Source organism: Asterias amurensis, chromosome 19, assembly GCF_032118995.1.
Source record: "Asterias amurensis chromosome 19, ASM3211899v1".
NCBI classification, from domain to species: domain Eukaryota; kingdom Metazoa; phylum Echinodermata; class Asteroidea; order Forcipulatida; family Asteriidae; genus Asterias; species Asterias amurensis.
The window spans coordinates 3,877,211-3,901,224 of record NC_092666.1 but is presented as its reverse complement, the minus strand read 5'-3'; the positions used below and the strand labels follow the sequence as shown (position 1 = coordinate 3,901,224).

Sequence of the window (24,014 nt, the reverse complement as noted above, 5' to 3'; positions counted from 1 at the left end):
GGAATCAATATATTATATTTGGTTTTCGGTAACACCATGTGTGTGTCTATACTTGCCAGGTAGAGTTTGCTCTTTAGAGAACTGTCTTGCCTGATACTACCGAGGAGTAGTTTTCTGATTTCGGGAGACTTCTCAGTTCTAAAAAAAAAAAAAAAAAAAAAAAAAAAAAAAAGGAACTGTCCTGCTTTTGTGTTAAGCATTTTGAGAATATTCGAAGAAATTTTGTTATAGAAGACGAAAAGCATTTTGAGAATATTCGAAGAAATTTTGTCCTTCTATAACCAAATTTCTTCGAATATTCTCAAAATGCTTTACACTATCTGAATATTCTGTACTTCTAACCAAGTATGTTTATTATTGCCATCAGTTTAAAGAGTGCTTAACAAACTTTTAAGTTAAAGTTAACCTTCAAAGCGCTGACTCGGGGTCATATGAAAACAGTCATACCTGTTGTAGTTGCATTTTAAATGCCGCGTTCCAATTCCAGAAATATTATAGAATTAGGAGGTGTTGAACGACGATACCACCAGAGCATGAACCACCCACCCCGACCTTCTCTCCAAACACCTAAAATACATTTGCTATTTGTTTTTTGAGCGTGTTTGGTGCTCAATGGTAATCACATCTTGCAGGCCTGTATGCTAAACAATAGCAATTTTCTCCTTGGTAAGGGCACCCTTGAATACAGGAAATTGCTTTCACCTCGAGTTGTCGTTTGAACTCGAACCCCTTTTGTACAACCGTAACTTACAAACTGGTTTAGAAATATTGTTGTAAATTGTTGCTGTTGTTTGTGCTGCTGCTGTTTTTGGTGGTGGTGGTGGTGTTGTGGTGATGTTAATATTTTAGTCTTACATCATGACTATACATTCTAGTCCTTATATTGCATAATATCAATAATTTTAATATGGTGCCCTCAGCCAGCGGTCAAAAGAAGATTGCTCAATAGACTGAACATCTTACGTCACACTTCGAGGCTCGTGAATTACGCCAAATACCATCCCCTTCAAAAAGCACATTCAACCTTGCACTCTTTTCACATTGAGATTCGCAGTCAAATCCTACGTACATGTATACACATTATGCACGCTGCATGCAGACGATCGACCGCACTTAATGATGCAGCCGTCAGACACCATCTCTGACCAATCAAACACAGATATTAATCTTACGTCATTGCAAGTTTGTCAAATGAAATCATTGTATCCAATGAAATCACTGTCTGTAAAACAAGTCCCTGTCTTTATCATTGCGGATAAAAAGAAGTTTGCTCATTGGCCCACCTTGTGCGTCGCGCACACAAAGATCATGCGTTTTCCATTGTGTCATCATTGTTTTACCTCTAAAATGGCGGCGTGATGACGTCAATGCATAACATCCATTGACACGTGGTCCGATTCGAACGGCCTCCCATCCGAAATCGATGAACAAACGCGAACTATAGACTTTTATCACGCTGTCACCATCTTGGTCATGTTCCCTGTTCCCACAATGCTTCATAGCACAAACATGGCACCAGACTATTATTTCGTCCAGCCTCAGTTTGGTTACAATGAGTTGGAATGGAGAAAAAATCAAGATGGCAACACCGTGATAAAGGTATTTTGACTTCCAACGTCACTTTAAATCTTGACTCATCCATTATTGCAGTTCAGCCCGGCTATTAAACCCCTTAAGTTGTCAGTGAAGGCTGAATGGGTTTAACACGCAGGGAAAGGACATCCCATGTCATCAGGGTGTTGCGATTGATTGTCCCGCTATTGTCCTATGAATAAAACAAGAGAGTAATAGATCTTCACTATACCTGACATGGTAAGGGGCTCACCAGACAAAGGGGTTTATATAGCTGTGTCGTTATCAGAACGCGCCAGAAGGGCTCTAGTGAAACGCGAAGTCGAAGTCTCCCCCACCCACACCATGACACTTTCGCGCTGTGGAGAGAAGTATACATACCGTCAATTGCAATACACTTAACCCCATTGCGACACTCATATCTCATCAACCCCAGCTATTAATACCGTTGGTTTTCATCACTCCTACATAACCTTCGTGGGTATGATGTTGTAAAGAGCTCGTGTGAAGTGCATGATATCAAGCGTAACAATCTTATATTGTTTCATTGTTGAGCCGTTAGTTCTTCGAGGCAAGACACATGGATCATCAGAGAGTGCTTCTCCTTACGATGTTAATCACTATTACAGTGCCTATAAGTAAGTAGAAATTCTCTTCCATTGACTTTTAGAATTTATCTAACCGTTTGAATCTAACAGAGCCCTGGATGGACACAATTTTATAGAGCTGCTTATGCTGACAAAATTCCTTGACAGATTTCTGCTAAGCAGAAATGAGCCGGATACAATCACAAATTGTTTAAAATAATGTGGTACTTTGGCTGATACCTTATTCTGGTAAACATACATTTGTGAGTATGCTTTTTTTATACTTTCGTTACTAAAAGGAACATTACATAATTTCTTTTTTTTAATAAAACATTTGGTGGCAATAAGCACTATATGTAATCATTATAGCTCTATGAATGTAATCCACCAAGTATATAAACTGGCAAAACTGTAGGAGTATGAGGAGATCGATCGGTCATCTGTATGGGTCATACGAATAAAACGCTCACTGAGCGATAAACTCGAATGGGAAATTAGTTTTATAAATTTTTGCAGTTATATATTTCTCATCAAATACGTCATTTCAGACACGAATATTTCAAGGGATGTTGTCTACTATCATTATCATTGACCGTGTAAAGTTTTATGAAAAATCTGTGATCTTTAGACGTGTTTTTTTTTTCAATTTTGTAATATTCCTTTAATTGTTGTGATTACACAAAATAATGATTGCGTTTTTTGGGGCAATCACAAGAATTTAATCGGGTTTTTTAACGCATTATTTTGTAAACTATTAGTTAAGCTTACTTTTCGTCGTGTGAATTACAAAGTTGTGACATTTATTTCTGATACAGAGCGTCTTAATTATTAAAAAGCGCAACTATTCAGTAAATAAAAAAATCGTGTCAGAGGTTAAATTACACACACAATTGCACTGACTGAGGACAGCAGGGGCCATTCTAGGTCTGTCTATGTAATTAACACAGCCTGGTCAGTTCATTTGCAGTCTGCATAAAGTTTAACTGAGTTCCTAATATTCCCAAAGGGAGAAACAGCCGTGTACTTTCATTGAGGGGTGTCAGGAATAGGCGTGGTTTACTGGACATCCTCTTTATGGCAGTGGTCAAGCAAGGCCTATACTTAAACTGAATACGTTAAAGGGGTTTTCCCATTCATATAAATTGTAGAGGATTATACTGTTTGATTTTGAATCTTGTCTATTTGCTCCCCTTAATGCACGTGTTTACTCCGCATGGTTCTGTGTCTTAAAGAACACTCAGATTGTTACTCAACCTGTGGCGAGTAAGCTTGAAGTTCAGAAAAGAAAACAAAATCGAGTAATGTAAAGACGTTCAGCTTTATTGTCCCAACCTACATATAAATGACTGCTCCCCCCCAAAAAAATAGTTAACGAGATCAATTATTTCATAGAGCTGCCTGAACAGAAAATATTGCTTAACAATTTCTGCTGAGCAGAAATGAGCAGGATACCAGTCACAAACTGTTCGTACATGTGATATGGTATTTTGTCTGCAAACTTTATTCTAGTAAGCAAAAATGTGTTGTGCTTAGGCTACTGTTTGTGTTTAAGCACCTCTATGAAATGTTGCTCTGTGGTTGGTTAGCATTTGTAATTTACGAGTCTGTAGGCTAAAACCCGAATTAGTCACCGAATAATTACAGTTGATCAGTGGACTGAACATGGCCCCATCCTTTTCTCGTCTCATACTCAATATTTGTTGTTTTGATTATACCCCCTTTAGCAGAATGAAATGTATACGTCAAGGCGCCAAATCTAACACTTGTACTTCCTCCACACCAATTGTTTACTATACATAACTGATATAGATTATAGAAAACTTGACCGGGAAACCCTGTCACACTTCCCTAAAAAATATTTGCATAACATTTCTACCCTTGATACGCCTGCGGTAAAACCACATCTATTACAAAGGGGCGCGTTTGGGGTGATATGATTGGTGGACTCCAAGTACGAGTGTACGTAAGCTTAATTTATGCATTTATTCGTGAAAATATGGCGATATGATTGGTGGACTTAAAGTTAAATTAATTTATGCAGTAACTCATGCAAATTGGTGGACTCAAAGTTATAATACAGCGATATGATTGGTGGACTCAAAGCTTATTATGCATGCATTTATTCATGCAATGATATGATTTGTGGACTCAAAGTTTACGCATAAGCTCATTATGTATGCATTTTATTCATGCAAATAGGTGGATCTATAGATGCAGGTAAACATTATATTATCGCACCTCTTAAGTTGTTAAAGTTGAAATGAAGCTCATAAGAAGCAATGAAAACAGTGATTACCATATCATACAGTCAGTCATGTCCTTTCTATTATACAATGTGAAAGCCCATGTCTTTGCCAACCAAGGTTGGAAAACTATAATGGAAAGCCAAATAATGCATAACCAAAACAGTTTATATTTCAGATAATTTTTTTCACAGAACTCAGGAAAGTACTGAGATATACCTTACTTATACATACATCGGTGTTTATAGGTAAAATGAATATTATTCTCCCCGGTGCAAATTTACATCTATCAAAACCAAGGCTAAACCTATTAATTTTGTAACAACCTTACACAAATATTAAAAATAGTGTTGAATTTGTTGGAAACAGAGCAACCAATCAAGGGAGATGTTGATCTGATCTCAATTTGTGGTATCAAAATGACATGAAAATAATATATTTTTGAGTTTTTGTGAAAATAACCGATGGTTTACAACTCGACGTTTCGATGCTTGTCTTTCCTGGTCTGCAACTGAATAATTAACAGGGTTGTATACCAATGTGAATCTCCACCATACCTTTATTGCTTATAAAGCTTACACAAAAGGTTCAGTATCTTTAACTAACTTTTTGTAGACGATACTTTTTACCTAGTGATTGTAAAGGAGAGTTTGCCGAACAGCAGAAGGTATGGTTCGTATAGCTTTTATATGAACAACTTAGTTACCAGTCAAACGTCACACTGATTGTCTTCTCAGACATAAAATATACTTCCTTCTAATTTATTCATTTATACAAAGATTGACCACAAATCAAACAAATTAATTTATCATAATCAAGCCATGTTGAACTACACCTAAATCATTGGTTATTATCGTCTTTGGACTGCCACCCCCGACTAACACCTTTTTAGTGCATGGTTGAGGACACTTCGTGCGTCACAAAGTATTTTCTTCTTCTTCTTCTTCTTCTTTTTTTTTCTGAGGGGGTGGAGCGACACTTTGACATGGACATAACTCTTTCTCAGCCTTGTGTTTTTTATGAGGTATAAATTGTGGCTTTACAGTTACTTGTTCTCTGATTCAGCGTGGAGGTATTTTTGTAATTATAAATAAGAGAGGCCCAATTTCATAGAGCTGCTTAAGCACAAAATGATGCTAAGCATTAGCCAAAGTATGCTGACAAGAATAAGGTTACCAGCCAAACAACATGTACCATTTGTAATTAGTATTCTGCTCATTTCTGCTTAGCAGAGAGTTGTTAAGCAATAATTTTCGGTTTCTGAAATTGGGCCCTGGACTATTCGTATATAGAGAAGCTTGAGGTTTGCTCGGAAACAAATTGCAAAAATTATAGTTCCAGGGGCTTTTATTTCTGAAAAAGAGTGACTGCTCATTAAAATGAGGTGAACTTTCACTGCCATTTAGGCGAAAAATTGATGTTAAATTGATTGGCTACAACTTGGGACCATTTTGCGTGTTTTCAGGAGGTCAAACATAGTGCCAATGTTCTCATTTCATAGACCATTAGTTTCACCATGTAAATATAGAGTTTTATTAATTTCATGCTTCACCTCAAACCCTGATTGAACTGACAAACCCTTCACAACTGATGGTCCGAAATTCTGGAAGATTATACCATCCCACATCAGATCACTTGACACTGTTTCGTCATTCAAAAACAACTTAAAAACTCACCTGCTTCCAGTTGCCCTTAAAATGTTTTTTGTTGTTTTTCATTGACTCTTGTTGCTAAGCGCTATGATTTTATAATACAGTCATTTGACCAGTTCGGGATCATTGACCAGTTCGGGATCACTTCAACTTTGCAATAACCAAATAGTTATATCACTTCTCATTATTACCAATTTCTGTTGATAAATGTGAAGATTAACACCCATTAAACCAACAAACCCAAAATAAGGTGCCAAACATCATCAGCAAATAAATTATGGCTGTTTTCCTGAAGGTTGTCTGCGAAATTTATCATTTTTTTGTGTAAAAATGTTGGTTGAAAAACACTGTTAAAACTTCTTACCTTTAGAATTGGAGTGCCGGGGCAAAAAATATTTATGTAAAATGATAAAAATGTGTAAAAAAACATTCCTGTAAATACTGTGCAGACACCTTGTTTTTTTGAGGAGACGAAGTTACCAAAATCTTCTTTAGGGGGGCAACTTACCCTTGACCAGTTCGGGATCACTCAACATCTCATTGCGTCAAATGGTGCCGCACTAACTTACTAAGTATGGTAAAATCATACTACTGCAGTAGAAAGTTTATTCAGATGATTTTGAGAAACATTACTTCAACAAATTCTTTTAAATTTTTTTTTTTTTTGAGAAATTTAAACTTGGAGGGGTCGATAATGCTTTTTAGGTTCGCTTCACTTTTTCATTTGCCTTTGCTGTTGTTTTGTGGTTTTGTCACTGGGTTTTTGCGCTGCTATTGAAGACACTTGCATGACATTCACTAAACAAATGAAGTCCAAGTCCATGCCAACACACTCTGAAGTTTTGTGTCCTTGAGAGACAGTTTTATGAATGGGAGTATGGGTTTGCAATAAAGGGCACTCTACTGATTCAGAATAGATTCAACTGATCCTGAACTGGTCAAACAGGTGACAATACTTTTCTTAAAGCCTCTTCAAAAGAACTAACCTTTTTTTGTCAGTGAATACTTGGTGAGTTTTATGTCATGTTTAGGTAAACTGATAAACTTTTTTGTTTAAGATATCAAAGAGATTGCAACAAAAAACAATGTGAATTCAAAAAGTGATCCAGAACTGGTCAAACGACTGTAACAATAATGTCGAAGTATTATATAGCGCAAGTAACTACAAAGACGCTTATATATACATTTTTACAGAAAGATAGGTTATTGAAGTTATGAATTCTGAGACAGGAACACCGGGGTGGGCTGCTTCTCTTTTCGATAACTGCACTGGGTTCTTTTACGTGCGTTACACAACACACGAGACCAACGGCTTTACGTTCCATGCGAAGGACAAATCAATGGTTAAATGCCTTGCGGACACAGGTGTCACGACTGGGACTCGAACCCGTGATCTAGAGCGAAATTTCGCTATACAAAACCTGTTATTAATGTTGTTGATATTATCTCCAAAGTTTCATAATAATATTTTTTTGGTTGTAGTTATTACAGCAGCCAAGAGGCAAGACATCGTCATAGGCTCTACTACATTTTCACTGACGGAGCGGGTGCAGAAATGTATGGAGATGCTTCGACTCAGGGTGAGGAACAGTGCCAACCCGGGCGGCGATATGCAGAAGTGTCTTCGGCAGATGACTACTACTCGAGGTAAGACATCTTGGATCCATCAACGATCTTAAAGGCACTGGACACTTTTGATTAAACTAGTAAAGAATACATTTACCATTGATTAAAGGGAGACTTTGTAACACAAGGTGGCGGCAGACTTATCAGGTAACTTCCATTGTCTTACGTAATTCTTAGCTTGCGCAAGTCGCTGGCTGGTGTGGTTCAACTGTTTACTTTTTATCAGTTGTGTTGTTTAAAGGAACTGCACACGTTTGTTTATTGTCAATTGGTGTATCTCTATGCATCAAATAACAAATCTGTGAAAAGTTTGACTCGATATTGGTCATCGAAGTTGCAAGAGAATATAATGCAAGAGCAAAATACACGCGATGCATTACTTTTGTGAGCTTTCAGATGCCTAATCTATTTGTGAGAAATTACCCCCATTTCATGAGTGGTGGCGCCCCGTTGCAGCTATAAAACATTATACATTTCTCATTTTTCTGTTTTCTTCTCAGCTCCAAATGAAACTTATTTTAACAACTTAGATTCTGAGTTGCTGGTTGCAGAGGAGGGCAGTACGGCTCTATTGGAATGTGAAATAGTCAATCTAGGAAACAAGGACGTGTCATGGAAGAGACAGGGAAAAAGTAAGTCATAGTATTCACATAGCAAAAACTCTTGTGTTAAATTGGAACAAACTTATGCTTATTTTTGTGTGTTTAATCATTGTTAAAGGCAAAATATACAATTAGGTTTGGGAACGTTCGGTTGCAGAGTGACCCCATGTTTACGTCATTCCACTCGTTGTTATATTAAAAGTTGATGGCAGTTTTGGGGTCTGCAAATAAAAAAGGGGAAAATCATTCGGGAATAAATCCATTGAGAACACTGTATTCGACTCATTAAGTTTTGCAGGAATTCATGTTTTGCTTGTTGCATCGGGTCCTAGGGTGACCCCATTTTTTACCTCATTCTCCTCATTCTAATCTTTAAATAAACAAGAATAATATTAAAAGTTGATGGCAGTTTTTGCTCTAAAAAGGTCTGCCAAAAAAAAAAAAAAAAAGGAAAAATCATCAGGGAATAAATCCATTGATGACTGACTGTATTTCGACTCAGTAGGTTTTGCAATAATTCATGTTCACGTTGCATCGGATCCAAGGGTGACTCCGTTGTTTGCCTCATTCTAATCTTTATATAAACAAGAACAATATTAAAAGTCGATGGCAGATTGTGGTCTAAAAAAGGGGGAAATCATCCGGGAATAAATCTATTGAGAACACTGTATTTCGACTCATTAGGTTTTGCAATAATTTTAATATGTTCACGTTGCATCGGGTCCTAGGGTGACTCCGTTTTTTACCTCATTCGAATCTTTATATAAACAAGAAAAATATTTAAAGTCGATGGCAGTTTTGGGTCTGCAGATGAAAAAAAGTGGAAAATCCTCAGAGAATGTGTCAACCGAGAACACTGTATTCCGACTCATTAGGTTTTGACACGGAGAGCGCCCGGTTGTAATCAGTGCAGAACACCGGTCCCTCGAGCTCGACGCTCGAGGTTTTGGTCCGGGGTGTGAGAGTCGTTTTACGGGCTCTGTTTGCGTGTGGCGAACCGTACGGTTAGTGCGCACACCGGTACTGGGTGTTTATAGCCCTGGCGGCCTCACACTTTCGTTTTGTACTACAGTGACGTCCTGGACATCAGGGTACATTTCTGGGGCGGACAACTTTCACAGCTTCATAACTCAAATCTTACCTGCAAGAAAGTACCAATTTCAACAGATTCATATTCAATGGCAGCATATGTTTTTCTGCGGTGGGTTTTGATCGTCATATATTCTTCACAAACCCGTCATTTTCATGAAAAAATGCAGCTCCCAACGTTAAGGAATTCCAATTTTTGTTCGTACTCTCACAGTCTGCCGTGTGTACGCAAGACGCACAACGCGCAAATTTTGAATTGTGTTGTTAACGCTGTGCAGTCAAGATACGGTGACCAAGAATTCATGCGTCTAAGCTTGCATCATGCGTCTTGCACGCGAATGTATATCGCGTACGCACGACAACAGACAACACTGTGAGAAAACGATCGAAACGGGAATTTTTTTAGCGTTGGAAGCTGCATTATTTCACGAAAATGACGGATTTGTGAGGAAAATATGAGGACCAAAACCCACCGCAGAAAATTGTATGCCGCCATGGAATGTGAATCTGTTGAAATTAATGGCTTGTTGCAAGTAAGATTTAAGTTATGAAGCTGTGAAATTTTTCCGCCCCAGAAACGGGCCTCAATACGTAGGACTCTGTTCCTGTGTACAGAGAAAGAGTTCTATATAGGGCTAGGGTGTTTATAACTGTACAGTTGGGCGATTATGCGGAGAATTATAGCGTGACAGATGATTTGGGGATGAGAGAATTGTTCAGTTTTATTTAATTCCCTTTGGTTGTGTATTAAAGCATTTACCAAAACTCGTAGTATTTTTTATCTGAGAGACTGTTTTGTTACATAGCTTTATATGAAAATAAATTGGGGTGGACCCAATTTCGTGTATAGGCATAACCTACATAGACCCCTAATGGTTTACCAGGTTTCCATTTCAATTTGGATCAGGTGTACCACTGGATCAATGGTCATGCTCACCTCGGCCTTATTTCTAAAAGCTATAAAGCGTTTTAGTACTTTACCAGTAGGCCTACTGGACGGTGTATCTCCTCAACATTATGCTCAAAATAACGAAGCAGTGAAAGATTGAAATCAATTCGTCGTCGAAGTTTCGAGATAATAATGAAAGAAGAAAATAAACCTTGTCACACTAAGTTGTGTGCTTTCGGATGCTTGATTTCGAGACCTCAAAATCTAATCTAATTCTGAGGTCTCGAACTCAAATTCGTGGAAAATTCCTTCTCTCTTAAAAAAAACCGTTACTTCAGAGGGAGCCGTTTTTCACAATGTTTTATACTATACCAACGGCTCCCCCATTACTCGTTATCAAGTATAAGGTTTTATGCTAATAATTATTTTGAGTAATTACCAATAGTGTCCACTGCCTTTAAGGTGTATACAGACAGATTTACCTATACAACCAAATAATGATAGTGTCAGCTATGGTATCTCAAAATGGCTTATGATAGGGCCTAATAACTCAACATTACTGTTTTGTTGTATTCATAGCATTGAGTCATATGGAGACATCATATCTACGCGGTAGACGCTTCAAACTGAAGAGAGTAAACTCTACCTTTAGTATCCGTATTGAGGGAGTCGTCAAGTCTGATGCCGGTGATTACAAGTGCCAAGTACTATCTAGAACCTCAACCATCGAGAGGATCATCAGACTGGAGGTACCAAGTAAGTGGGAGGATCCGATTTCATAAAGCTGATAAGCAGAACAAACTGCGAACTGCTTAGCACATTTCTAAGCTAAGCAAAAAATGGGTTGGGCACCAGTCACAACAGTGTAAACTTGATGGACTTTTGGAGGGTAACCAGTTTCTCCGTCGCGAAGTGTGGCACTAACGTCATACTCTTTGTCAGAGTGGATTAGAAGAAGCCAATAAAAAGTGTTGTAACTACCAACAACTCTTCATTGCTTGTTATACCAAGTAAGTTTTTATGCTAGCAATTAGTTTTCAGTAATTACCAATATTGTCCAGTGACTTTGAACAAATCTGTTGAGGCACTGAACATTAATGGTAATTACAAACAAATAACTGATGGCATAAAAACTTCCTTGGTAACAAGCAATGAAGAGTTGTTGACACATTATGAGAAACGGCTCCCTCGGAAGACACGTAGTTTTTGAGAAAGAAGTAATTTCCCACTAAAAACTTTGAATTTGATTTCGAGACCTCAGAATTAGATTTTGAGGTCCCGAAATCAAGCATCTGAAAGCACACAACTTTGTGTGACAAGGCTGTTTTTTCTTCTTCCGTTATTATCTCGCAACTTCGACAACCAATTGTGTTCAAACTTTCGCAGGTTTGTTTTGTTGTGCATAAAATTATGTTGAGATACACCAAGTGGTCTTTGACAATTACCTAAGGTGTCCAGTGTCTTTAAAATGCAGATTTATAAACTGTCTTATAACCGTTCCAGAAAACGTCTGTGAGTATTGTTTTGATGTTGTGAACATAGCTAGGCGTTTTCTATGATAATTTTTGAGACTGGCAAATAATTTTAATTCATACTTTTTGCGTAAATACTGTTGCAAGTAATTAACAGAAACACACCCCCCCCCTTTGAGGAACAATGTTCTGCGATATCCCCCCCCCCCCCGAAATTGCAATCTCCTGGCCGAAACAAAATGTCCCTCTCTATTAGAGCTCGTTAAATAATTACTTTTTAAAGGCGTCATAGGATATACGGACTAGCTTTTGAATCTTTTACAAAGGTAGTCCCAAATAATTCATGAAATTCCCGGATACTAAAAGATGAATGACAATCTCTCTTTAGAAAGAAAAAAATGCTGTCATATGTAGGTCTTGTTGACGGACGAGTGAGCGCTTGAAACTCCCGTAGGTTCACGATTACTCAATTATTAACTCTCTAACTCTCTAAATGCAAAAGAGTGAAAAGGCACTCTTTGAAGAGCCATATCAGGGAAAATCTTTTTCGAGTGGTCTTCCACTTTTTTTTTATTGAAGTTTGCATTCTTTTGAGTGATTTTTTTTCACATTTCTGTCGTGGAGTGAAACCCCTCTAAAAGAGTGAAATAACTACCACTCTTTTTAAAGGCAGTGGACACTATTGGTAATCACTCAAAATAGTTATTAGCATAAAACCTTTCTTGGTGACCAGTAATGGGGAGAGGTTGATGGTATAAAACATTGTGAGAAATGGCTCCCTCTGAAGTGCCATAGTTTTCGAGAGAGAAGTAATTTTCCACGAATTTGATCTCGAGACCTCAAGTTTAGAACTTGAGGTCTCGAAATCAACCATCTAAACGCACACAACTTCGTGTGACAAGGGTATTTTTTCTCTCATTATTATCTCGGAAGTTCGATGACCGATTGAGCTCAAATTTTCACAGGTTTGTTATTTTGTGCATATGTTGAGATACACCAAGTGAGATGACTGGTCTTTGACAATTACCAATAGTGTCCAGTGTCTTTAAAGAGCCATTTGAGGGACAACTAAAACTGGTGTTTTTCAATCTTGCACATTTAGAGGGTATATCTCCGGTATAGAACAAACCGTATTCAAACTCGGGGCTGTCCCGATCAGCAGAGTGTAGGTTAACCATGCTGATTCGTCCTTCAGATGGGACGTAAGGCCGTTAGTCCCGTGTGTAGTATAACACCCACACCAAAAAAACAGTGCATTTGTCGAAATGAGAAGGGGTTCGCCCCAGGTGTTACTAGTTTGGTTGGCAGCATATTGCGCCACAGCACTTTGTTAACCATTACATGATGCTACGTGGTCTCATAGTCCCACATTCCTTGCAGGAAAGTACTGTATGTTCAAGCGCCTTGAGCGTCACTGAGTGACGGATATGCGCACTATTATAAGAAACAACTATTTTTATTATCTTCAGGTCTACCGAATATCTTCACCATCGACCCAAGCTCGTCTCCATATTTCATCCCATCAGACCCAAACCGGCGCTACTTCAACTCCACATCGGACGCCATTTTGTTTTGCAACGCAACAGGCTCCCCAGAGCCCAATGTCACGTGGGAGCGCGTGGATGGCAATTCGTCCAATGGGAGGCTGGGTTTGTGGGGCGATACGGTGTCGTTACGTAACGTAAGTGCTGGAGACGCTGGGACGTATAACTGCACGGCTTCAAACGGGGTTGGCGACGTAGAGTTATCAGTGGAGGTTGTGGTTCAGTGTAAGTATGACGTCACAATTTGCTTTAGGCCACACTGTTATAGACGACGTAACGATTCCGCACAGTTTTGCATAATCATAACCATAACCATGATTTGAATCGGGCAATCGTGTAGTTGACTATTTAATTGTATTTAATATATATATACTGATGATTACACTGCAAAAAAATTGGGGTGTTAAATTGACACCATGTGTGTTGTCACAATACCGACAAAGGATAATCAAGTACCAACAATTTCTACAACAAAATCGTATTGGTGTTATTTAAACACTTTAATATGTTTACTCTGATTCTTAGTCTGCGGTATCTATATGTGACAACACCACTGGTGTCAATTTTAACACCCAAATGTATATATAAAAACACCACCAACAACAATAACAACACCTACTGATCCAGTAACACTTCTCGTATATTTTGTATATTTTTGCATAACCACATTACTTCGAAGTGAAATATTTCTCAAAATGCTTAAACTATCGAAAGCTGCTGTAGGCTTCCAGCAAAAAGTTGTTATTGCCATTATTTTTCAGAGTTATAACTAAATGCATGGTACCCCAAAACCCAAGAAGGAAAACATACACTTAATATGATTCAGCGAGCCGCAGCGAGACTATGTTTCAACAACTACTCAAGGGAGGCTATAGTGTCTCAGAAATGATTACCAAACTCAACTGGCACCAGCTTGAGGGGTGTCGTCTCAAATTACAAGGCTCTCTATGATGTTTCACATCCTACACAACCTCGTCGATATAACCTGTGAGGTGGGTTTCGAAACCCACCTCATTAAACCAAGCAACACGCCAAACTAGAAGAACCCATCCACTCTCACTCATGCAACTTCAAGCCAGGACAACAATTTACGCCAACACTTTTTTCACAGGGACTATACCACACTGGAATGGACTCCCCCACAATATCCTAGATTTGAAAGATTATAAAGCCTTTAAGACAGCAATTAAAGCACACTTTATTTAGACATCTCCACTAGGTCATTGGTCAGGTAATAAAACTCTGATGCGATTCGGGTATCCGTTTCTATCGGAGTATAACATATCCAGATCCAGAAATGTAGAAATCCAGATCCAGAAATTTCTCTGTGAAATTGTGTCAAGCACTGCCTCCCTTAGGTTGCTTGCTAATACTGTATGATAAATTGGTGAGGAGCACTGAGCATCTATTTTTAATCGCTTGGATCCATGTAAAACATTTATCCGTCATTTGTTAATCTTGACATTGACAAATAATATTCATATCCAAGACTGACAGGTGGGTTGGGAAAAGCACTCATTACGACAGATCTTACCGTGCCACGTACCTCGGTAGCGACACCCTGTGCGGGGGTTTTGACGCCTCTGGACGGTAGTGAAGACTTGCAAATCATGGTAGCTGCTCGGAGTTGAGACGTGTATTCATGCTCCCTTAGGATGACACTGCCATACGTCACTGTCTTATGACACCTTTATGGCTGGGACTGAGGGGTTTGTTTGTAAAGAACAAGCAGTAGCAGCTAGTTATCTAGATAAATCCACTTCAAACTTGTTTTGGACCACGGCCAAGCTCCTTGAAAGATTTATAAACTCACTGCTTACCTGTAGCCTGAAATTATTGTTCGTATCCATTTTGTGAACAACAATTTGAAAACAACTGGTAGTAGTTATTTCAATGTTATTATTTTAAATATATCAATTTTAAACGATCACTGTTGAGTTTGTCGAACACAAGATCTGCAAATGGCAGTAAAGTTAGCGTGGTATTGGATGTCGGACATTCATTTGGGTTTTTACATCGAATATCAATGTTGCTTTTTCGTTACTGGACATCGGCCATTCAAATATGTTTGTACACGTCAATTTTCGATATTGGACACTGAACATGCAAAGAGGTTTGTAAAGTGGATGTTTACCTTGTACATCTCATTTGGACATTGGTGATTCAAATAGGTTTTACATTGAATACCAATGTTGCTTCGATATTGGACATTGGACATTCAAACATAATGTTTGTACCAATGTCTACGATTTACATCTATATTGGATAACGGGTATTATCTTCACAGAGTTACTTAATATTATGTTGTGTATCATTTTGTGTATTTGTAACAAAAATGTGTACTAATGATTGTGGCTGTTTTTTTTTTTTGTTTTTTTTTACAAAAGTAACAATAATATTTGCAGCTTTAATCTGTCAGTGCAGTTCAGTTAGGCGCGTGTTGCGGTGCCCACTGCAACGAATATTAGATCATTAAGCACATCTCATTCAAACATTTGTAGGAATTGGAATAAAAGGTTTCTATAGAGCAGGTTGTCTGCCAAACTCCATCAACGGTCAACACACTATATGGAATAACACTTTCTGTTTAAAGGCTTCTACATTCTTTGGTACCCAAAATAATATAGGTGTTAGCATAAACAACTTGGTAATTAGCATTTGAGAGCTGTTGATAGTATAAAACATTGAGAGAAACGGCTCCCTCTGAAGTAACGTAGTTTTTGAGAAAGAGGTAATTTCTCACTAAAATATTTGAATCTGAAAAACACTTCAGACCTGAAGCCCCTCTTTCAGGCATCTGAAAGAACACATTATTGTGAAACAATGGTGTTTTTCCTTTGTTTATTTCCTTGCAACTTCGATGACCAATATTTAGCCAAATTTTAACAGATCTGTTAATGTATACATAAAGCTGGGATACACCAAGTGAGAATACTGGTCTTTGACAATATTCCCAAATGTGTCCAGTGCCTTTAATACACCCGTAAGCATCCATGCAAAACGAACTTGTGATGTATAATGTAGAGCCAATATATTAGAAATTGATCTGTTTTGCTAGTCGTAGATAATCCAGATGTGATATCACATTTTGCCCCCATCGTCAAGGGTCTGATGATAACCTTGCATATGGTGAATGCTAATGACCAAGACGCATTTGAAATACCCAAGTCGATGAAGATGTAGACTTCACAATGATCTTAAAGAAGAACACGTCTCCTGCGTGACCTTGACATTGCAGAACGGGGCCCAATTTCATAGAGCTACTCAGCACAACAAAATAATTATGCTTACACAATGTGATATCACATTTATTTAAAGGCAGTGGACACTATTGGTAATTGTCAAAGACTAGCCTTCACAGTTGGTGTATCTCAACATATGCATAAAATAACTAACCTGTGGAAATTTGAGTTCAATCGGTCATCGAACTTGCGAGATAATAATGAAAGAAAAAAACAACCTTGTCACACGAAGTTGTGTGCGAGACCTCAAGTTCTAAATCTGAGGTCTCGAAATCAAATTCGTGGAAAATTACTTCTTTCTCGGAAACTACAGCACTTCAGAGGGAGCCATTTCTCACAATGTTTTATACCATCAGCCTCTCCACATTACTGGTCACCAAGAAAGGTTTTATGCGAATAATTATTTTGAGTAATTACCAATAGTGTCCACTGCCTTTAAAGCCAGTGGACATTATTGGTAAATGTCAAAGACCAGTCTTCCCACTTGCTGTATCTCAACATATGCATAAAATAACAAACCTGTAAAAATGTGAGCTCGATTGGTCGTCGGAGTTGCGAGATAACTATGAAAGAAAAAAAAAACACCCTTGTCACACGAAGTTGTGTGCTTTCACATGCTTGATTTCGAGACCTCAAATTCTAAACTTGAGGTCTCGAAATCAAATTCGTGGAAAATTACTTCTTTCTTAAAAACTACTTCACTTCAGAGGGAGCCGTTTCCCACAATGTTTTATACTATGTCAACGGCTCCCCATTACTCGTTATCAAGTATAAGGTTTTATGCTAATAATTATTTTGAGTAATTACCAATAGTGTCCACTGCCTTTAATTGCCTCCATCGTGAAGGGAGACTGAAAACCCTGCATATGGTGAATGCTAATTACCAGGATAAGCATTGATAAAAGAGCAATAGTCTATGAAATTGTAGACTTGTATCTCAAGGATTTGAATTTAGTACACGTCTCACGAGTGACCTTGAATCTTATGACATAACGGGCCCAATTTCGTAGAGCTACTTAAAGAGGATCTATATAAGTAGCTCTATACTTGATGATAGAATTTGACGTTTTTCTGCTCTCTGATATAATATTTTGAAATCTCACTAGCTTCTCTTTTGTGACATTAGGTTTGTACAAATTGTGCTTATTGCGGGCGTCACATGTTCATTGTCACATTTGGGCTAGGATGGCCAATCCATTACGATACTAAGCTTAATAACAATATTATACATATCTCTATAGTTAACCCCGTACAAAAATTAACAAGCGGTGACGTTCGTCTTGAATTTTCATTCTTTTGTAGACAAACCTGTGGTCGTGTCCCCAACCCCCACGATCAGGGCAGGTCGAGATGACTATGTAACAATAAGATGTAACGTCAAAGCCGTCCCAAAAGCCGAAATAGTCTGGAAGAGGAACAAGGTGGTACTGCAAAATAACGGCAGGGGAATTCTCCGCAACGGGATGCAATCTGCCGAGTAATAATTACGCATTGCTTTTATTTTAATACACTAATGGGGGACTTTTTGGACGCTAGGTGGCAGCAGACTTACCAGGTAGATCCATTGTTATTTGTAGGCCCTATGTCATTTGGCTTGTAAACAATTGAAATTTGACTGGTAATTCTGCTGCCACCCAGCGTTCTCAAGTGACCTATTTTAAACAACCCTTATGGTCAAGACTGACCAAGATCCTGGGCCCAATATCATACTGCTTGAGCACAGACAGAAAGTAGCTAATAAGCACGACAAAAACAATGCTTTACCAGAACAAGTTTAACAGCCAAAAGTGTCATGTCACTTGCATTCCAAGCACAAATTGTTAAGCACAACATTTCTGCTTATTCAACTCTATAAAACTTGGCCCATAATATACTGACAGAAAATGAAAGTTTGCCAATAGTAATTTGAATTTGTAGTAATGATGGAACTGTTTGCCTGTTTGTATTCCAAGTTATGTATTAGTGAAAGTGATGCCAGACACCGACTATGGCAACTACTCTTGTGTTGCGTCAAACATGATGGGCACATCACAAACGACTGTTGAATTACATGGTAAGACCTTCAATGTAATCTTCAAAGATGGTCTGGGGTCGTCCTAGAGTGTCGGGGTTAACCTGTTTCTTTATTTACGTGTTAATTATGTCCCTTATAATGGGTATTTGATGTAATTTTCATTAATCTTTTTATCTTCTCCATTTTTGGAGGTTTTGAGGAAGTAAATAAATAAATAAATAATGGGAGACTTTGGAACGCTAGGCGGCAGCAGTCATAAGATCAAAATACCTTGTTTACGTATACCCTTTTCGAAACCACGGCTGCGGCTTCCAACTCGGGTCAGGCTAGTATGGCCCGCGGTTGTTTTGACAATTGCACGTGCTTTGCATTCGTGCTCAGGGCTTCAGACGAGAGGACGGAGCCTGAAGCCGAAGCCGTGGATTCAAAAAGGGCCATAGTTCTGAGCTTCTTCAAGTCACAACTGCAAAAAAAATAGATGTAAGTCTCCTGCAATCGACCCCAAAAGTCTCACATTTGCAATTGGCTTAATTTAGAAAACAAGATTCAAAATTTGAACGAACTAATTTTCGCCATGACAAAAATATCATAGAGAATTTGACTTATTTCATTAATATTGTGTTGCAGGTCGACCTGTAGCCCCAACAGTGACAAGCCAAGCTATGGGTCGTAAACGCCACGCTTATACATTGTCATGGCAACCAGGAACATCTTCGTCCAATCAGAAGGTACCAATCAGTGCTTACGTCATCATGTTCAGAGGATGGTGGATAGAGGCAAGTGTTTGCATTTCATAATAATTATTAAAGTTCTTTTGTTTTTGGTTATTTTATTTCTTCTTTTAAATGCTCGATTGATTTTTTCCCCCAAAATATTCAAACTTCTGTTACACACTTGGATGGCCCAAGTGATCTCTATCTGGCAATAGAGATTGGATGAGCAATTGACTGGCCCCTACAAGGTTATTCTGCGATGACGTCATGTGAATTGTATCCTGATATGTCTGCTGCCACCTAGTGTCCAAAATCCCTCATTTTCTAATAATTTGTGTACAAACCAAAGACACAAGAGCGATAAAAAATTCCTTTCCTGGCAGATGAGAGGGACGGCAAAGAGGATAGTGTTCTCACACTACACCCCTCTGAGAGAAGTGGTACGTGTCCGTGGTGACGAAAGATCTTACAGTTACATCATACGTGACCTGAGGCCAAACACGACCTATGAGTTGAGTATTTATGGAAGAAACCAATACGGAAATGGGGATGTATCAATGTTCACCTTTTACACAACTACTGGTAAGATAAGGCTTTGTTTTTATTTAAATCTTATTTACCGTTATGAGAGAGGTCCCAAGAAACTTTTAGACCCCATTATACATTTAGACGACGCCCCAAATAAAACGCTGTTATCAGATTGCATTTCTCAATGTTTTTTTTTTTTCTCCAACAAAGTTACTTTTTACATTCCCACAGCTGATGTCATATAGAATTATTCAAGTCTTAAATGTTTGTAATTAAAACAGTTATCATATAAACCACAAAGGAAACTGACCGGGTAAATTTCAATTCTAGTCAATTCTTTGTTCAACCCCCAAAATCAAATTAATGAAAACAGTGTGTAATTTCACCATTCTGATTACCTTTTGTTTTAATTAAGCCTCACGAAGTTCATGCATTGTTTTGAAGTTTGTATACAAGTTTGAAATGCACCAGACTCACCTTGGTAGATACTTGACAATATAGACAGCTCTGGAGTGGCTATGGCCAGATAGACAAAAACTGTTGAATTTGGTCACAATTTCTTTTAATACTCAAAATAGTTGTTAGCATAAAAAATTACTTGGTATACAAAAAATGGGGAGCTGTTGGTGGTATAAAACATTGTGAGAAACGGCTCCCTCTGAAGTATTTTTTGAGAAAGAAGTACTTTTCCAAGAATTCGATTTCGATGACTCAAAATTAGATTTTGAGGTCACAAAATCAAGCATCTGAAAGCACACAACTTCGTGTGAAAAGGGTGTTTTATTCTTCCATTATTATCTCGCAACTTCGGCGACCAATTGAGCTCACATTTTCACAGATTTGTTATTTTGTGCATCATTGAGATACACCAAGTGAGAAGACTGGTCTTTGACAACTACCAAAAGTGTCAAGTGCCTTTAACATGATTAATTTGCTAAATTAATTTGCTAACATTTGGCACACTTTGTTTACCATCAATGGAGAGGACTACACGACCATACAGGAACTAATTACGAAAATTTAAACGAAACTCAATTAACTCTGATTTCTGTCTACATTTTTGCAGCAAATGTTCCAACGACCACGCAATCAATGATATCAAAATATGGAATAATGATGACAACTAAACCTGGTATGTATTAAAGTTTTTAAATTTGATATCCAATTGAGCAGCAATTTCACAGATGTTTATTTTAATGTCGTATAATGTTTGGAAAACAAGTGGGAATTGGTCTTTAGAAATTGTCAAAGGTGTCCAGTACCTAAGGTTTTTTTTACCTGTCCATTAAATAAACCGCATAAATAGGCCTATAATGACGAGGATATTGAAGACTGCAGACCCAAGTATAGTCCCCACTCCCACATGTCTCGGGGAGTCCCATGGCGATGAAAACACCTGCAGATACACAATTAAGGGGGCAGAATCCCTCGGGACAAATTTTTTTTTTACACCAGTAACGACAACGGATAATCTTTCTTTTTGTTGACCACATTAATTTTGTTCTCTGCACAGTTATTCGCCTTCCTCGTCGATCTGGAGCTGCTAGTCTTGAAGGAACGGGAAAACTTTGCTGTGTTATTTCAAGTTTGCTTTTCAGCTACATCATCATTAACAAATAAATAAGTACCAATATTATCACACGAACTGTCGTTTTTTTATTGTAATGAAACCAAAGTTGAATTGAAATAATAAGTTTGTCAGTGAGAATTATTCATAACCTGTTGTCTAATGATGCCATCCTACATGTACTATACTCCATGTTACGATCATACCGGTGTACCAGGGAAATCTGTCCACTCTGTCCCCTAATAAAGGGAAACTTTTATGGCTTTAGGAGGATGCTTCAAAAGAGGGCGCTATATCAGAAGGGGATTGGACATAATAATCTACTGCCACCTGCTTAATTAGTTACGACAAAAATAAGCTACATAAAACTTTATAGCCATTTATAATGTCAATCAAATGACTTAGCATTATTATCTTTTTTGGAACCCGTGACGGTTTCAACATTCCTTTTCCCCGGCTATAGACCTGCCGTCGATTTCACCAAACTCTTCCTAACTTAGGATTAATCTTAGGAATTAGGACGAGTTCAGTTCTGCCATCCAATACGTTAGGACGAGTTGAACCCATCCTAAGTAAGGGAGGGTTGCTCGTCCTAACGCGAGATAGGATTAATCCTAGCGTTTCGTGAAATCGGCTGCAGGGCCCACAATTTCAAATAGGCAGAAAAGATTGCTTAACAAATATTGGAATGAGCAGGTCACAAATTGTACACATGACATGATACTTTGGCTGGTAACCTTATTCTGGTTAAGCACATAAATGTGTCTGTGCTTAGGTAGGCCTACGTGGTTAGGCAACTCCATGAAATTAGGCCTAGATCTGCAGTACAGACCGTTTGGCGATCGCAAGTGCCAATGTGCCGAAAAAGGGCAAAATGGCTTTAGGTTAGTGCAAAGGAATGATTAGTAGGGCCTATTACCGGAAAGGTTAAAAGGCTTGCCGTTTTCAGGTAGTTAAGTAGAATCGTAACTAAAACAAACTTGGAGGAGGGGTTAAATTTTGGTTTGTGTTTTTGAGGTGCTAAACAGTGTCGACACAATAGTTTGACAATAGAGGGCGCTATGAACATTTTCATAGGCCAAGTTCCAAAAAAAGATTGCTTACACAAAAATTGAAATGAGGAGGTCGCAAATTGTACACTGTATGACATGATACTTTTGCTGGTAACCTTATTCCGGAGAGCACAATGTTTCTGTGCTTAGGTACTTGCAATAGGCAGCTCTATGAAATTAGGCCCATATCTGCAAAAAGATCGAGTGGCGATTGTCAAGTGCCAATGTGCCGAAAAAGGGCAAAATATGGCACAAGGTTAGTTCAAGGGAAGGATTAGTATTCCCGGAAAGAGTAAAAGGCTTGCCATTTTCAGAAAATAGTTAAGGAGAATCGTAACTTATAAAATATAACAAACTTGGAGGAGGGGTTAAATATTTGTTTGTGTTTTCAAGGTGATTATAAACACTGTGAACACATTAAATAGAAGACCTATTTGACAATAGAGGGCGCTATGAAAAGTTTCATAAGCCAAGTTCTCACAGGGCTCAAACATTAACTTTTTCGACATAAAGGCTGAGATGGGCCAAATTTCATAAAGCTGTTAAGCAAAAAATACCGCTTGACAAATTTCTTTGCTAAGCATAAATTGATTGAGGTACCAGTCACAACAGTGTAATGTAGTTTTGGCTGGTGACCTGTTTTCTGTCAAACAACACTTTTCCGTGCTTATCAAGTCTGTGCTTTATGAGTGGGCACTGATACCAAAAACTTGTTTTGAGCACAAAAATATCTCCGTCTTATTTAAACGATATTAATTAATCAGTCGTTTTAGTCGGACTCTTTATACATGTTTACAGGCCTAAGTCTTTTTGATATTAATAATCTCAGTGTAGAAAACGGGTTTCAAAGTAATAATTTGCAAAGTTTTGCCATAAATTTTAAATGACATTATGTACAAGTAATAATAAGCAATTTGCATGTCATGCAATGCACTATAGATATGTTATAAATAACTGCAGATAGAAATCATCATATAGTAGGCCCAAGCAACTTGCTCTTTGTTCTTCTGCAACCTTAGTCACATAATTGTAAGGGTTTATTCTAGTGACTCTGAGGTCTGTATGTACAACTATTTTCTAAAGGGGGAAATAAAAACCGAACTAGTGCCCATACACTGCCAGTGAACTGGCCTCCTCTATTGTTTTATAAACAATAATGAACTGTTCGAATCCCACCGAGTAATTGTCTGTGACTTGTCATTTTCGGAACTCTGGAATTGAGTACACTGTTACAGGCCTGCTAAACGTGTATTCACCCCGTTATTCTTTACAAACCTCGATGTGAAACTGTAACATAAACAAATTATGAATTAATTTAATCTTTTATTTGGTTCCGGCACCAATAAGTTTCGACATCCCTATATTCCGACACACCTATAGTGCATTCCTCCCAATACAAATCCCGGAACCCTTGGATAATTATACCAGGGGATTCGGAACATAGGGATGACGGAATAGAGCATGCAGTCACCTTTTATTTCACTGGTTGTCACGGACACTCTATAGCTCTATTATGTAGGAACTGGTATACAGCAGCATAATCAAAAGTCACTTTTTTATACTGCAGTAAAATAAATTGTACAAAAATAAATAATAAAGAAGAAAAATATGTAAATTGTCAC

General features: G+C 38.0%; 1 protein-coding gene across 1 annotated transcript; it reads left to right on the top strand.

Moving 5' to 3' along the window:
• The first annotated feature begins 2,079 nt into the window (after positions 1 to 2,079).
• On the top strand, positions 2,080 to 23,936 carry LOC139951772 (lachesin-like). Its single transcript, XM_071950850.1, has 11 exons — positions 2,080 to 2,210; positions 7,537 to 7,701; positions 8,181 to 8,312; positions 10,840 to 11,016; positions 13,202 to 13,501; positions 17,821 to 17,995; positions 18,471 to 18,571; positions 19,160 to 19,308; positions 19,629 to 19,827; positions 20,840 to 20,905; positions 21,287 to 23,936. The coding sequence occupies exons 1-11, from the start codon at positions 2,153 to 2,155 to the stop codon at positions 21,391 to 21,393; spliced, it is 1,629 nt and encodes a 542-aa protein (XP_071806951.1). The 5' UTR covers positions 2,080 to 2,152; the 3' UTR covers positions 21,394 to 23,936.
• Positions 23,937 to 24,014: the final 78 nt, after the last annotated feature.

Coding starts and splice junctions, on each gene's coding strand:
- LOC139951772 (XM_071950850.1), top strand. CDS start 2,153: ATGGATCATCAGAGAGTGCTTCTCCTTACGATGTTAATCACTATTACA. Junction 7,702..8,180: donor GCAGATGACTACTACTCGAG/GTAAGACATCTT, acceptor TTTTCTTCTCAG/CTCCAAATGAAACTTATTTT. Junction 19,828..20,839: donor CACCTTTTACACAACTACTG/GTAAGATAAGGC, acceptor ACATTTTTGCAG/CAAATGTTCCAACGACCACG.